General features: G+C 44.9%; 1 protein-coding gene across 2 annotated transcripts in view; it reads right to left on the reverse strand.

Annotated features, from left to right (window-relative positions):
* NOTCH2 (notch receptor 2) overlaps positions 1–16,804 on the reverse strand; it is an 87,345-nt gene extending 70,541 nt beyond the window's left edge. Inside the window, exons 1-2 of one of the 2 annotated variants that reach the window (XM_064454682.1) lie at positions 16,574–16,804; positions 6,616–6,697 (exon numbers count right to left, since the gene is read on the reverse strand). In XM_064454682.1, coding sequence (XP_064310752.1) covers positions 6,616–6,697; positions 16,574–16,655 — 164 coding nt within the window. In that variant the 5' untranslated portion in view covers positions 16,656–16,804. Of the gene's footprint in view, positions 1–6,615; positions 6,698–8,764; positions 8,864–16,573 lie in introns of those variants that run through there. The other variant, XM_064454683.1, reaches the window with a different exon arrangement.
* Positions 16,805–17,220: the final 416 nt, after the last annotated feature.

Below are 17,220 nucleotides of genomic sequence, written 5' to 3' on the forward strand. Positions count from 1 at the left end.
TGCCTTCTCTCCCACCCTCCTAACACTCGGGGATACTGGAAGGTGTATTTAACTACTGCCCACAGGCAACAGGGAGCCTAAACACTGATTAAGAGTATTGCTGGTATGATTTTAAAAGGAAAGCTGACGCCTGGGCTCTAAAACGATGCTCACAACTATCACCCACAAACAGCCCAGCGTTTCATACACAAATGTTCTGGTACGAAGTTGAAGAGGTCTCCAAGGCTGGGCTTGTTCTGCTATCTTCTGAGGCTAATCTGAAAAACATGAAGGAGCACTCCAACAGGGAACAGCAGAAGCTCTTTTAACTTTAGTTCTTCATATTTGGAAGGACAAAGCCTTACAGAATATGCCAGAGGGAACGTGCCTGCCTCGGGAAAGATTGTAGGTCAGGTATACATGGCTCTTGTACCCACCACTTTGTTCTCCTCCTGGAGAAGTGCTTGGTCACACAGTTATGCAAGTTTCCCCTCCAGCAATTCAGTACAATCATTTTTGAATGTTAAAGAACAAAAAACCTACAGTCCAGATTTTCAACCATGTCTCCTGACATCATTTCTAGGCATAAATACTAGTAATTTAGTTCTAAATATTGGTGTAGACAAAACTGCAAATATTTGCCCGATTCATGTTGGACACCACATTGTTTCTCCAAAAATAGAGGGAAACACTGAAAAAGTGGGGTTTAAGTCCAGACTTCTTTAAAGGATATGATTATCCACAACAGCAACTCCAGCTTCCCACCACCCCTGCCCTGCTCTCATCCCAACCTACTCTTTCAAGTTCTCTTTAGAAGAACAAAAAAAAAGTGCCACTTGTCTACAGAGCAGCTTAAAATTGTAGCAGCTTGTGTCAGCTCCAAATGACATGCTCAGAACAGGAAACCAAATCTTTCCCAAATAAAAGCCACTGTTTCTCCTCAGTTTTCCATCTAACACTCAGAAAGACGAATTTTGTTCTGGCACTTTCTGGAAGCACATGAGGTCTCTTAACCTACTTCAACAGGAATTTAATCTTTTAGAACAAATTTCACATACAACTTAATTCAAATCATGATTTCTGAAAGCTAGAGAGTTTGAAATGGGAAAATGTCCTGTGGGCTGCATCAGCTATGCAGCTGCTTCTAATTAAAGCTTCTCCTTTACTCTCTCTGGGCTACTTTCCAGCACAAATACTTTAGTCAGAGCTCAGCCCATTTTTTTTTTTCTTCCTCCTTTTCAGCTCCAGCCTGCATTTGCCTTAGCTCAGGCTCTCATGGAGCTAAACAAGAGACATAAAAACAAAACTAAAGTATTTATCCAAATCTGAAGTATCCACAAATCCACAAAGCTACATTCACCTTAAAAGCCTAATGCTACAAAAAGTGAATGTAGAAGGCTCACAAAAGCTGAATTTTTGGCTCATCTGCCACAAAACTACATTGAAGTTACCTCCTAACACTTAGCTCTTTCTTGCTTTCAAAAGACTTCTGGAAAATATGTCTGGCCTATTGGAAAAACCTCCTCATCTGCCTTACTGTATTTGCACATTCATAGGACAGTCTTTTCAAATGCACCTTATAGACTGTTTTAACCAGTCTTCCAGATGTTTGATTTTCATGGGAGTTTCCTATTCAAGCCCAGTGATATCATCTGGAGATGCACAGAAGGAAGCAGATGGTTTTAATTTAAAACGTGAAGGGAAGAATTTCCTAGTAGTCTTGCTTTTCTCCCCCCCAACCCAATGCTCCCTTCACTTTGATTGGAAGACGCTTCAGAGTTGGGGGGGAAGGGAACGGGGGGAAGGGAACGGGGGGGACGCAGCCTGATGACTAACGTGAGAAGGGTCTCAGCTATTTTGCTACAGATTTTAACCAGACTTCCCTCTGGCTCCCGGGTTCTGACTCCCACACCTACACCTCCTCTCAGGAGGGAGAACAGGATTCTCTGGTTAGCTTTACAAATGTTCCTTCCCATGTCTCAAGGCTCCCATTTATGCGTCATACTTTGAATGCAAACTATGGGATGGGACGGCCTCTCTCTTCTGCGTTTAAAGCAGTACACAGCTATTGTTTCCAGTCCACAGAAAGCACTTCTACAGTGTACCACTCCGCAGTATACCAAGGACTAACAGCCACCAAAGTCTGCATGGGCAAGGTTTAGTTCAGCTTCTTCTGACCATCAGAGCTAAATAGCTTTTGCTATGCACAGGTAAATCACAAGAGAAAATTTTGACCGAATGACTTGAATCACTGCCCTGTTCCCAGATTTGAAGCTGAAGTGTGTGTACTCTCTCCTTTTTCCTCTACCCTAGTCTCAAGGGTCTCCTTTAACTTCTGAAAGGAGACAGAAGGAAAGAGGAAAGGCCAGCCCATTCTCAGAAAGGGATAACTTTTCAACTTTTGCATTTAGCCTCTTCTGGAAAACTCTCAGACCTCATCCTGCTACAAGGTCTCCTATGGGTATTCCCCATTCACTGGTTTAGGAGTGATTAGTCTCTTGAGATAGACCCTGAGAAGATATCTGCTGCAGTCTCAGAAGCAGTTCTGCAGTCTAGGATCTTGCTTTCAGCCCCAGAAGTCCTCTTAAATCAAGCTAAAATTCATTTATAAAGATCCAGCTGGAAAGAAAGGTAGGTCAAAAACCTGGCAAGGGGGTTGGAGGTACTGGGGGTTAGAACTGGGTTGGAAGCTCCTTACTGCCATGCTGTTCTTGCTTTGAGTTTAGCACGCTTTGAGGTCCTCCTGTTGCCACCCTGCAGATAAGGGGTAAAAACTGTATCATGCAATGTAGAAGTGTGCACAAACTTCTGCGCATGGTGAGAAGAAACACTGCTCACCAAAGGGGCACAGAAGCACACAAAGCTGCACGGATCCTGACAGCTTTGGGCGTGAAAGGATGTGCTGAAGGAGACTGTCCTTTTGGAATCAGCTGGTTTCAGCACGGTCCACTTTTAACTAAGCACAGCAAACAAGCCATGATTGCCACAGTACTGTTTTGTTTGGTTGGTTGGTTTGGTTGTTTTTTTTTTTAAAAATCAGGACTCGACAAAATACACTAGAGTTAAAGCAGTTCTTTGGTTCATACAGAGGTAACGATATCCCTTCTGGGCACGTAGTGTGCAACAGTCCCAAGGTCAAAAAATCCAATCTTAAAAACCTATGATGCATGAGCAAGGCCCAGTTTCCTCCCTAAACCTTGGAGCACCCTTACCCCAACTCCCTTCCTTCTCACTTCTGCTTCTCTCCCTGGCACAGCCTTGCTTCTGCTCCCTGCCACTGGAGCACAGGGGAAGGAAGTTGGGAGGGGCACAGCTGCCAAACACTGCGAAACCAGTTAAGATACTCTCTGCTTCAGGGCCCTGCCCCACTCCAAGCACAGAGGGACTGCCCAATCCTGCATCCATCTGCATCAGCACAGACTCTCGTGCTCAGAAAACAGCAGGCAGCAGTGCCAAAAATCTCTGCTCTGCTTGTCCTTGAAACAGCTCCCTGTAATCACACCTCCTCAACCTGCTCGCAACTGCAGAAGTACCACAAGTACTATCTCCCAGACTCTTCCCAGTACTACATCCCCAGTCCTCTAGCTGCAGGGAGATGAGAAATGGTTTTCCTGTGATGTTCACAATTAGCATTAAGCAACAAGCAACCGTTATCCTGCTTCTCTGCTGGATATGAGAGTATGGAAGAGTATGCTTAACACCTCAGTGTGCAAAAGGCTGCCTGCAGATGCTTTGAGGGAGGGAAACCCCACAACAACAAAAACCCCACCACAGCGCAGCGCAAAGCCAAACCCCAAGCTGAAACTGCCTTTTGTCAAAGCAGGACCCAGAAAGTTTGGAATGACAGGTCCCCTTTGTACTGCTACTGCAGATATGGCCATATTCCTTGGAATAAGGTCTGCATCCTTACCATGCTAGTCACTGAATGGGGGTAGAAAGGGCTCTTAAACAAAAATTCTGACCTTGGAAGACGCAAGCACAGGAATGTGTAATTTTCCAAATATAAAACCAAGGTCAAAGAAGGTCAGTAATTCTATCAAACATTGCCACAAAACGACAGCCATGGGCCCGCAGCGTCATCAGGGGAACAGAGTTACTTAAAGGGCGCTTGCAAGAGCAATCTGATAAAGATCCAACTCCGATTTCCTTACAAGGGTCACAATCGCTGTTCCCATAACAGAAGCCAGATGCACCAGAACAAAGGTTTCTTAGCAGAAAGCTAGCTTTCTCTTTTAATGGAGACACACTACAGGATTTTCTGACAAAGAAAGCTGTTTCAGCTCTAAGCTGTGACTTGCTGCTTTGCCAGATATCTAAACTAGGCATTTTGCTTACTGGTGCTTGAGTTGTTCACAACTATTTCATTATATATTATTATCTCTGATGCAGGTTGTCCCTCATCTGTTTGCTTGTTTCTTACAGACAGCAAGATGAACTAGATGGACTGACCACACACTAGAACAAACAACTTGGCCAAGAGGAGGTACAGAAAGAGGAAGAGAGCGTATTATAATAACTTATTGCCGAGCAGAGGAAGTACCACAGAAAACTTGAAAAAAAGTGGAAGGGGTAGAGATTTAGCCAATCAGTGAGTGATCCTGCAGAGCCAGAAGCGAAGACATTTGCTTTAGTAATAAGTTCAGTTTCCTGAACAAAACATTTCTACTCTTACAGCCATCAAAAATTCAGAAAGTCATTAATGTTACTACACCAGATAGAAAGTTCCCTTATTCAGAGTTCCTCATAGTGCAGGAAAGAAAAAAAAAATTAAAACCAAAACAGGATGCTAAAAATCAGCCTGCTAAAGGTAGAGTCTCCACAATTGAGGGGTTTTTTTTTTTGCTATTTTTTCCTTCCTTTCTGCATAAAGGAGTTCTTGAGCCAGAACCAGAACACAGACACATTCTGATCTCGCTATACAGGCCTCTATTAGCCTTTCCAGTTACTCTGGTACCTGCAAAGGGACCAAGCTGTTACTTGAAGGAGGGGTTGGCTTAAGACCTGCAAGAAGCCTTTGCACAAAAAGGAAGGTGGTGACATTGCAATTATAAATAACTCTGTGCACTAAAATAAAACGTAAGAGTGGTCAAAGCTGCCACTGTGATAAGGGAAATGTGTCAAGATCTGGACTGTGCTACAAATATTGAACGGAAGTTAATCAGATGAACAAACTAAACCTTTTTTTTTCCCTTTACAGTCTAAAACATGTCTAAAAGGAACACACAAGTTGAAGAAAATGTTCTTAGGGCGGTACAAGCAGCACCAAAATCAACCAGTCTCGTTTATTACCTTCACCGTGACCCACACACTTTGGCTCCGGACTAACATGCTTAAGTACGTGTCAGAAAGACCTACTAACATCACACGTTTTCTTGTTTCAGTCTTAAACTACAGATGAAAAGCAGGAAAAGTTCCAGTTTTCTTTTCAGAAGGGCAGCTCACTTCTGTTGACAGCAGCATAAAGCCACAGAAAGGAAAAGACTAGGAAGCAGTAATAGTTAAAGATTTGAAAAAAAACCAACAGGGAATAACAAGTTACGTGTTTGCCTTTCTGTGGCCTTCCTGCACACCAGGTATTGATTTGAAACTGAGAAGAACCTCAGATTAGATTATGATTTCCCCTTTGTGTGCCACAGGTGCAATTTAAGTATATCGAGTTTAATGTACCACATAAACAGAAAGAACTAAAGGTTGTGGCTAGGGAAGATGGATGTGTAGAAAAGGGTGAAGAGCAGAGCTGTGTGTTAGATGAGCTAAATCAACAAGACAAAATTCACTAATATTTAAAGAATGTTAGCATTAGGAAAAGAGGGATTTAGGGTGCCAGAAAATGGCACAACTTGCACTGATGAAATAAACAAGGTTTAGAAAAAAATCCATTTACTGCAGACATAGCAAATTAACCCTGCCAAACAAGAAGGATTTATATTTTTGCAAAATATCACTTCATTAAAAAAAAAATCTAAATACTACAGTTTGAAAGGTGAACTGCATTTAAATAGATGTGATATCATTCTCCAGACGCCACACATTCCGCCACAGCTCCTGCTGATCAGCTTCCCATGCAGCAGCAGAGTGAAGGCACCATTGAAGATAGGTGTCAACACTTACCAAAATCAATTACACAATAAAGACAAATGTAGGTGTTTATTTGGTTTTTTTTGTAAGTTTGTTTCTGCAACTTCCACATATTACTTGCTCTCCAGCATGCGGAAGGGAACTGGCACACTCCAGAGTGCAGAGTAGTTCTGAAAAACCTCATAAAAATATTCAAATTAGGGCTGAAGTAAGGCAAGATATAAGACAGAGAGCAAGTTCCAACAACTTGTGGATCTGGAAGCAAGGTACAGAGTTTACCTCTATGCTTGCTTTGGCCTCGCTTCCTAAACTAACGCGCAAAGAAATCAAACCAACAAGATCCAAACCAAAAAATCTGAACAAGAACTCCAGATTTTTTACATTACAAAAAGCTAGCACAGAAGAACTAACACATTATCAAGAACACCAGCTGTGCTGAAAACATTATGCTGAATGCACCTGATAAGAAAATCTTAACAATTCACATTTCCTTTCTGGGTAGGACCCTGAATGAAAGAAGACTGGTAATTAAATTGATTAGAAATGAAACCAACTTACTTGCAGTATCCTGTACCATTTTGATATGGAATGCACTTGCCCTCATTAACACATGGCTTGGACTCATCCATACACTGCAAAGCTGGAAGTAAAAGAAAACAAGAGTCAAATCAGTAGCCATACATGTCAAGTCAAAGCTTCATTAGCATATTTTAGGGAATTAAAATCTTACAGTAGAAAATTTCATGACTGGAACAGAAGCAAAGACACTATCACATAGTTTAAACTGACCTCTGGCAGCATCAAAAGAGCCAGACTGAAAGAAGAATCAAATACAGATTTGTCTATCAGGCAACTAAATGCTTCCAGAATTTCTGTTAGGTAGATTTTCAAAGCAAGACAGTCAGTAATTTCATCAAGCTACAAAGACATCCATGTCAGCACTCACGTATTTTGGGTTAAGTGTCACCAATTACTACTTTCTGATCAAAATTCTGGACTGAAATTCTTTGAAGAGGCAACTACTCCTAAGCCTTCTTTAACAATATTTTATCTCAAACTCTTTCCTTCTTTTCTACTGTCTCTAGGGTCACTTGGCACTAGAATAGGGGCATCTGTCCCTCATAAGCTCACCTGCGTACATTTCTAGCAATCCAGAACTTGTTGCAACATTACTACTGTTGCGGCACTCTGATTTCAGTCATGATTGTGTTCAGGAGTAAGTGAAAACATCAGAGATTAAGACTTTCAGCAAATAATTTGATATTTCTGAGGAGGAGATACTCTATAGCTCAAACTTGACATTTTCGGTATTATGTTTTTAAAAAGGCATTAGGTATGATACAGTTCACGGCTGGTCAATTTTTATCCAAGTCTACTGGAAGCTCTAGTGAGGGCCGTTCTGACGGAAGCGGCACATAAGCTCTAGCTCTGAAAAGTGCTTCACGGGGACCCGAAGCAGCACGCTGTGGCTATTTCTCCAGTGAGCAGAAGGGCAAGAACTATGGAAACCCTGCAGAAGCAGAGGGCACTGCAGAACCACAAACACGTACCCGGTCCACCTACACCAGAGCCTGCCATTTGAATGGCACCAAACTAGTGGATAAAGCTCTTGGAACCAGATATGGGTCTTACCCTAACCTTGCCCACATACCCAGAAGTCACATGCTCTTCCCAGCCTCCAGTTCTGTCTCCTAGCCCCCAAACACACACGTCTGTGTCTTTCTGTACCCTACTTCAACCACCTTACTGCATTTGGGAAAGTATTTAACCAATCTTAGTTAAGGCACCTAGAAGCATCAAAAACATCCAACAACCTAAACTCCTGTAGGGCACATTGCCTTTGTTTCTTTTAAGCATGGTTTTCCTTTCCTCAAGGCGTATTAAATTTTCAATACAAATTCAGCAAGGGGCATCAGGAAAAACTGGTCCAAATCACCACCAAAGTTTATGTGCTGGTGATTAAGAAATGGGGTTCAAAAACAGGAGAGTTAACATATCAGTCCCACTAAGCTCTCCCTGCAATCAGCCGAAATTCTGCCCAACAATTAAGACAACTTGCAACAGACTCCCGTTAGTGCTATCGAGGGCTTAAAGTGTTAATAACCCTGGAGCACGGAAACAGGTCATATGCACTCCAAGTACCATAGGACTGTTTCACACTTGCAATCCCTATAGAGAATACAGTTAAATTAAACCCAGTTGCCCAAGAAAATTATCAATATTTCCCATAATACAAGTATGCCTGTTTCTGCTAACTTGATTTCTGAAAAGGGGGCACTTGGATGGTGCTGCTTCCACAGAGCTCTCAGGAAATGAACAAAATTCCACCCTGAGCCCCTTTCAGATAACCCCTGAGGTCAGGGTTACTAAGCGACAGAAATATTAACACGGATTTTGCATGGCATTCCCCCCCCCACAGCGGTCAACAACTCTTAAACTGATTTGCACCTGTCTGACAATTTTTATCCCATTTAACGGCAACAACCACAAGGCTTCGACTCCAAACTTCATCTGCTTCTGTCTAATACTACAGCAACTTGTTTTCACAGCACAGATTAGCTCCAGCTAGTTCAGTTAGACTGTTCAAGAGAAACTGCAAAAGGACTTCTCTTACCACCTATGCTACTCCAGGGAAGTGGAGGAGGGTTAAAATGAGCCTTACCACATTTCAGAGAACCGGGAGGGGAAGCACTCTTGGTATTCTCACCTCACTGCCTCGAATTTTCATTCTTTTCACACCAATCAAGCCAGTGAAGCAAATACTCAGAGGATTATTTCTTTTGTGCCCATGCTTTGAAGCACAATTTTGTAATCTCTTCGAGTACCCATGTCCCCAGCGAGACCTGAACAGCCAGCTGATTTTGTAACCCACATAGTAAAAGCTTAACTAGCACTTGGCCAAAAACACCTCCCGGCACAACTGCACAGAGGGGAACAAAAGGGTGATGACTTTCAGGGTCACAGTAAGGATCCCAATCGGTCATTCCCGTTTAGCTTGCTAGGCCAAACACAGACACACCAGGGAAGCTTTGGCAAAGTAATGATTAATTTTCTCCTGGTTTTTGACAAATTATTCCTGCCTTGAACTGCTGTTTAGCAGGTCATTAAACTACTACTAGTCTTTAGAATTCTTTAACAGAGACACATAGTGAATGAGGCAACACAGGCAGCTAAATATATATTTTGTACACAGTAAGTCAGAAGTGAAAGGAGCAAAAAGTACTTTTACTGTGTACTTTTTCAGCTTCAGACTAAAATAGGCTGACTAGAAATACACTGAAAAGCAGCTAAAGCTGAAGTGGATGTATATATAACCATATTCTATATTAAAATTAGTTTTTAAAAGTAACATAACCACTTCTCTTTAAAAATCACAAAGGAAATTGACACTACAGTTATCACAGTAAAATTAACATTCCTGTGCACAATGCACTGTCTTCTTGTATTTCACGATATCTTTAACAATTTCACTATGCATACAAAACCAAGGCATTTCAACACAACTTTCTTCAAAAGCTACTTTTCTGCTACTCTACCATGTAGTGCTCAAGAGTTAACAGTATCAGAAACTTTACCTTCTACCTCGGCCAGCAAAAAACCACTACATTTTGCTACATGCATTATGTTAACTGGGAAGCTTTTGTTGTGTACAGCATGAGAGAAGACAGCCTTGTCTTGAGAAGATAAAGCCACTTTTCTAGAAGCCATATAGAGATAGCATCAGCATGCTGTCAAGGCTTTGAGTTTAACAGGCAGCTTTTGACAGTCTTCTGCTGCGTTTAAAAAACCAGCAATGGTGAACTATTTGCTGTTTTTCTGGACTTGCTCTAGCTTGCCAAAACCACCAAGACTATCGAAGCCCAGACCAAGCGCAAGCAGCGATGTTTCAAATCCTCGCACCTTTGTGCAGTGGAGGGCTCGCTCCAATACACCAGTGGGTTTTCAAGGGGAAATCCCATGGTTTTTAATGTATTGAACCACCTCATGATTTTTATCAGTCCTTTTGGGCATATTACGGGAATACTGGGAAGACACCCCACGATTATCGAACGACTGGCTTCGTAAGAAGTGGACAGGCCACCACTTTGTGAAAGTGCCACCCAATTTCTAACATGCATCATAGCCAAGTTTGAAAGACTTCTTGGATGAGGGCTCTAAATACATGTGAGATTAATGTTATTAGCTATACTACCCAGCCTAGAGTCCATACAAACCCTTGCACATGCCTGCATTTAGACACAAATTCTAACCTGACAGTTAGCCTATCAGGAGTACTTTCCAAGGCCAGAGGGGAAAAAAACCAGGTAGCCGCTACGGTAAAATGAGCTCAAGCAGGAAATGTTACTCACAGAAACACTATAGGAAGTGCTGTGATTCTCATCATCCAAATCTACCAAAGCTCACACTAATGGGAGTACAATTTCACTTAGGTTTAATCTTTCTGACTAAAGAGACAGTCAAAGCAAATCTAGGAGGAAAAGAAAAGTTGTGTTTCTGCCTCATTGTTCTTTAGGATGCCAAGATGATCTGGATATTCTGATTGGGTTTCTATACTTCATAAGTTCACAATAAATTCAGGTATCTTCTAGGCTAGAAAATTAAAAGAAATAGTGGAGGATTAAGATCAGAAGCTGTAAGAGTCAGAGTTCAACTTTTAAGAGAGCTGGCTGCTATAGGGAAACAGAGCCACAACCAGAGAAAATCTGAAAGGCCTTTGTTGTACACACTAAAGGAAAGTAATGCCAATAAACTCCTCAACCACCAGTTCAGAAAAAGCCAAGGAGAAATAAAAATGCAAAATACCAAAACAATTAACGCTGTGAGGAAGAGACGTTATAAGGCTGGTTTTCTGTAGTTTTGTGGTTGATTATCCTGCATGTAAGAAGGTGCAGGCTCTGACCAAAGGTTCTACTTTAAATAAGAGGAACGCAATATTCCGGCAGAGAACACAGCTGAGCTGGTGGTACAGCTTTCTCCTTAGGAGGACTCTATATGGGTTTCTCTCTCCTCTTTCGGTCCGTGGATTTTCCATTAAGCTCATAGAAACTCAGTATGTTTTAAGAACCTAGACCTCTGTCGTATTTGGTTGAAACTTGTCCATAGGTTCAAAAGCTCTCTTGTGGGAGAGGGTGTAAAACAACCTACTTGAACATAGAAGTCAGGCTTAAAAATACATTAAAGACTAGAAAGAAAACCAAAGGACAAAAGAGGTTTCAATAACCTTTATGTAGTCAGTGGATTTTCTGTCTCGATTGACATTAATGAGAAATAGCCTGTCATTTCAAATGTGTTACCCATTATGTGTGAAGAGAAAGGAGGAAAAATTATTCAAAGCCCTCGAACAGCAGCAACACAGGATGCACGGGGAATCTTTACGCAAGCTCGTAGCTGTATCAGCTCTGAAGAGGACAACCACCAGCACGGTCAGAAATACCAGCTACACTACAAATCAAGAGGTCTCAAATTCCAAGGGAGCATAAACCAGCTTCTGATTCCCTTTGGGAAGAACAGAGCGTGAAAGACAACAGCCAAGAGAAAATACTGAAACATGAGGTACAATTTTAGAGGAAGAGCAGTAGGTCCTCTCTGTGCAGAAAGGGACAAAATACTCCTAGGACAACACCTTGCACCGCACAAACAGCTGCTGAAAAAGCTGGTAAGGAGTAAGAAGCACTGTAGAAATGGAGAGAATACCCAAAGATAACAAAATTTTGGAGGAAAACCACAAAGGAGTGGTAACTAATTATGCTATTCACTAACCTTAACAGGCTACAGTTCCAGTGGGATTATATACCAGAGAAGAACCAACTAGTAAATAAGTGCTAGCTGAAAATATGAAAGTAGCTTTTTCTTTTTTTCTTAAGAACAGATCACCCTATAGCAGCCACAGTGAGGGGGGACAGGGGACAACAAACTAGGAAAAAAATCTTACTGTGAAAAAGTTATAAACCCTTATATTCAGCTCAGATTTAGAAAACATTAACATTGGGGGGGTTTGAACAAGCCAAGCAGTTTGCACACTACAGACAGAAGGTAGTAGTTAAGGACAAAGCTTCTCTGTAAAGTAAAAATGCTTTAATCAGATTATTAAGAGAACTCCACTGTTTTAACACACAAAAGCCTAAAATCAATTGGATAATGCAAGACTCATCAACAGAGAAGCTGAGCAGAGCTCAGAGGAGTGTGAAGGCACTCAGCCAACATCCTGCAGCTTTTAGGAGAGAAAACCCAAGTATCTAAACTGGTTTTCTTTGCTAGCTTCTCTAGGCTTTGTAAGAGAAGTGTGAAAAAAAATTGGAGAAAAAATGTAAGTGGATTTTAGAAGAACAAGCCAGTGAGAAGAAATTTTGCTTTAGAAGTTCATCAGGTGGTTGTTTTTTTTAAACTCAAGAGTGCAAACTGCAGATCTGACTACATTAAGCTCTCAGACACACAACGCACAAAACTGCACCCCCTGCCATGATCTGCTTCAAATCTCTCCTCCAAATATTTAGGAACTGGCAAAAAATAATTAGCCCTCCTAAGAACAGGGCTGGGAACCGTTGTGCAAATTCATAGATAGAGTTGAAGTTTTCCTGTCCTCAGGGTCTTAGGCCTACGAACCTGCAGAAGGACTGCGATTTCTATCAGATGCAGCTACAGTTTGTGTGACACTGTTCCTGGTGAAGAACTACAAGTTATAATACATATTGAATTCAGGAGGAACTCATAATACAGTTCAAAAGTCTGTCAGTCACCATATTCTCCATTTCCTTGTACAGCTACTGTTCCCCGCCTTCCCCTATTTTTCAGTTTTCCCAACAAAGCCAAAATGCCTACAGTCCAGAACAGCAACACGAAGCATTGTTTTAAAAAAAAAAAAAGTTTTCAACAAAAAAATGTAGGGAAGGCAATTAAAGAGCTGAAGAGGTATTGGTGTTGCCATGGCAATCTGGCAGACAGGATCCATGCTCCCGTCTTCTCCAAAGTCTTCCGTCATTCTCCAGCGCTAAATCTTTACTAATTTGAACGTTAAGTATATTTGCCTGCACAGAAGTGCTAGCCCACTACTTGTGCTGAGCAGCGCTTCCGCAGCCGTCCAGGGTGATGTCAGAGAAATGAGATGAAGGCTTGCTGCATGGAACAAACAGCAGACGCCCGTGCCATTTTGAGACACAAAGCTCTTTTTTCATCCTCATAGCAGTCTAAAAAAAGGACATGTGCCCTAGGAACAGACTATTTTCTAAACAGAATGAACGATTATTTCTGCAGCTCTCAGATGACCGTGTTTAGAATTATATAAGCACTGTTTCTTTTAGATGGGCACTGACAGCCCTTGACTTCTGCGAGCAAGATGATTTCAGAGATGATTACAGAAACTAAGACTGTAACTACAGAAGGAAGGACTTTTTAACACAGATGCTTAGGGAAGGTCTTTTTTCCCCAACACGGGTGACATTTCCCTAAGGTGTCCCAAAGGAAAATGAGAATTAATAATCACTGCATTCTTCCTCAACTTTGCATTCATTAGCCAAGAGTACAGACATAAGGGAAACCACGTTATATCTGAAGTTTCAAACTGTGGCTGCTCAGTTTTTCTGTTAAGCAAGATTCCCAATTCCAGAAGAAAGAGGCTGCCAGCATCCCACTGCTGCTGCTCTTCCACCTATTCCTTGTCCTGGGTTCGGACACCAGCCACCAGCCTCTGTCACAGCACAGATGCCATTTCTGAAAACAGGACAAGCTGAACAGGACCAGAGCATATTGAAGAGAAATTCCCACTTACTGCAACAGCAGCAAGACACCCAGAATGAGGGAGGGAGGGAAATAGCTGTGGAAGCTGACAAAAAAAAAAAACCACCCAACCCACCCATTGTAAGAGATTCGAATGCCAAATGCCACCAGAGGCGTAAGTCCTCTTTTCCCAAGGATTCAAGTCCTGAGAATGTCAGCAAGAAGATCTTCACGTATTTCTAATCTGACTAATTGATGCCCTGAAGGCAGAGATGTGAGTTAGCCAGATTCTCATCACACTCCCTTTGGAAAGTCTAAATCAGCATCTTTGATAAGAACAAATTTGATAGACAGTAACACCTTCAAAAGATCAAGTAAAACTTGCTCTTCTGTGAGCAAATCCCCATCAAGCAGACCGGCATTGTCAGCAGTAACTAAAGTCCTCAAAAGTTTCACTGTTTGAATACTAAATATCTCAAACTGCAGTCCTCTGCGCTCTCAGATTAAAACGTACAGCAACCTGTTAGAGATGCGGGCAGACAGCCAACAGCAGCCGGGCTTAGCAAAACCCAAGCGCTAATAATGACAGTGGGTAATTAGGGTGGGCTCTACTGGTGTGGATTCCTCTTGCACCCTGCGCTGCCTGATGAGAAAAGGAGCAAAACGTTCACAGCAATTATCAGAAGAGTATCCTCACCGAAAGCACAGGTGTTGCTGCCCCACCCCAGCTTACTGCAACTTCAACTGCAGCCTTTTGCAAAACTAAGTGACGGCTCAACTGGAAAAGCAAGTTGCTACACCATTAGGCTTGCATGATGAGGCAGAGTTGAGTAGTCCAAACCATAGCATTTAGTGCATCCAGGAGCCTCCTCTTTATTGACCAAGAGGGCTGACATCAGATACCTGCCCTCTCTTGCACAAGAGCATCAAGACAGTTGAATATGCACCTGAAAATACCCTTTCGGTGACTTCATCTTTCCCTTTCCCATTAAGTCAAGCCACAGCTCCCACTCCCAAGAACCAGATGCAGGTCAATACCTCACAAACAACAGGAGTAATTTTCAGTCTAGATTTGTCATCTCTGACAAGCAGTCTGTGTTTCGCACTGGGAAGAGCTTTCACCCACCATGCCAAAAATTCTGCAGCATGGGAGGACCTCGACCGGCCTGGTAGGTGACCCTACCCAGTCAAGTGAAAGCAAGTGATACCGCAGCTACTTTTCCTCTCAGCTGCTCTCAGAGAAGGAACTTGTAGGGCTAGCAATAAGCTGATCAGTTGCTGGTATGAAGGTATGGTTTAACTAAGTGGACACGACATTCAGTCTTTGCAAAAAATAGCATTTTGCTTCCTTACGGGACTGTGCAAGCCATTTCCCGAAATAACAGTCCTACTACGCACCACACCTCTACCCTACCAAGAAAGCATATTTCTGCATTTATAAGACCCCTACCCTCAGAAGACCCTCTTTCTGGCCCCTTTTGGGCAAAGCTGTCCAAAACATATTCAGGAAATCGCCTTTTTTTTTTTTTCTCCTACTCCAAGCATCTTCTTGCAACATATTAGCGAAACTAAGCAAGTCAGATTTCAGAGGGGGTTATGGGGGGGGGGAACAACGCATTTATCCAGGAGACACACAATGACGACTTCAGAGTCAAAATAGATTAATGCGACTACTCTGTATCCAAGACAGCAGTGGTGGTAAAAGCTCTGCAGATGTCGGCTTCCACTCCTAACCATGGCAAAGAATAAAATTGCTGAAATTATCAGCATCTTGTTCGGTCGCACACTAAACAACTTCCACTACCACTTTCTCCCACTCCTCACAAGTCATCTGCAACCTGGCCTCTCAGGAGCAAAAAGGAAGAAAGAATGAGAAGTCACGTAAGTAATCGATAAGCTGGTCCTTGAAAGCTTTACCGCGCTGCAAGGCTGCACATGCTTTACTCTAGGAGCAGGACTGCTGCTGGGGGAGGCAAGAAATCCATCAGGACCCAACAGTTAAGGCTACGGACCACGTTCCGCAGCCTGGCTGTAAAATATTTTGCAAATGCCAACATGTAATAGGGAACAGTGACGAAAAGCAGCGGTTTCTTCAGATGTGCACACATGGCTTCATGATGCCTGAACCGATTAACAGTTGAAGGAGGAGGATACACAGAAATTCTTTCTGGATGTGTGGATATTTCCTCAACAAAGAGCCTAGAATGAACATGACGCAGAGGTATTTCAAGCGGTGGAAAGCAGCAAACCATTTTCTCCCGTGTTTTGAAATCAAAAAAACCTCAAGCACTCGAACCATTTTTGCAACAGGGCGTACATCGCTGCCGTGCGCTGCCTGTAAAGGACGGCTTCCATTTCACTTTTCCCTTACGTGTAAGCCCCCACGGGAGGGGAGAGTGGTCCCGCGGGAGAAGGGGGAGAGCAGTCCCCACGCGTGCACCCTCCACACGCCGCCTGCGCTCCCGGGGAGCCGCTGGGCTCGCAGGTGAGCCCGGCTCGGGGCGTGGGGACGGGAGGATACGGACACAGGGGACCCCGCTCCACGCCAAGCGGCCCCCGCAGGGCCGCCCCCCCACCCGATGACACCACGCCGCGGGTCCCCTTCCCCGGGCCGGCCCGCGGGAGGAAGGTGACACCGGCCCGTTTGAGGCGGCGCCGGGAGAGGGGCCGGTCCCCGCCGCGACCCCGGCGGGCAGGGGGTGGCCCCGAGCACCCCCAGCCTCCCGCCGAGGAGCCGGCCGCGCACCGCCTCCGTCCCACGGGCCCCCACAGCCCCCCACGCCGCCGCCTCCCCATCACTCACCGGCCACGGGCTCGGCGCAGCGGAGCACAGCCAGCACCAGGCCGAGGAGGGAGGCGAGCGCTGGCCCCGCTAGGCGAGCCATGGCCACGGCCGCTCCCGCCGCCACCGGCGCGACGCGGAGGGATCTGCCCGGCCGCCGATGGCGCCTGCGAGCGGGCGGGCGGACGGACGGACCGACCGACCGACGGCCCGCGCGGAGGGACACGATCGAGACGCGCCGCCCCCGCTTCCTCCGCCGCGCCGCGCCACGCCCCGGCACGCCCCGCCCGCCGCCAGGGGGCGCCCGCGCGGGGACCGCGGGGCGGGGCGGGGCCGGGGCCGGGGCCGGGACCGGGGCGGGGGCCGGGGCCGGGGCGGGGGCCGGGGCCGGGGCCGGGGCCGGGGCCGGGGCGGGGCCGGGGCCGGGGCCGGGGCCGGGGCCGGGGCCGGGGCCGGGCCGGGGCGGGGCCGGGCGGGCAGGGGGCTGCTTGGGTCGGGGAGCAGGGCGGGCGGCGGCGACGTGGGGATGGAGGGCAAGGGCAGCGGGACACCTTGTCACGCCCCCATGGGGTGGTGGCCGCGGTGGCGGGAGCCCACGGGGAAGGACAACAGAGCGCTCCGCCCGCCGCGCAGGCCGGGGCGCTGCCCTCCCCTCTGCTCCAGGGCGG

Source organism: Phalacrocorax carbo, chromosome 6, assembly GCF_963921805.1.
Source record: "Phalacrocorax carbo chromosome 6, bPhaCar2.1, whole genome shotgun sequence".
In the NCBI taxonomy this organism is placed as follows: domain Eukaryota; kingdom Metazoa; phylum Chordata; class Aves; order Suliformes; family Phalacrocoracidae; genus Phalacrocorax; species Phalacrocorax carbo.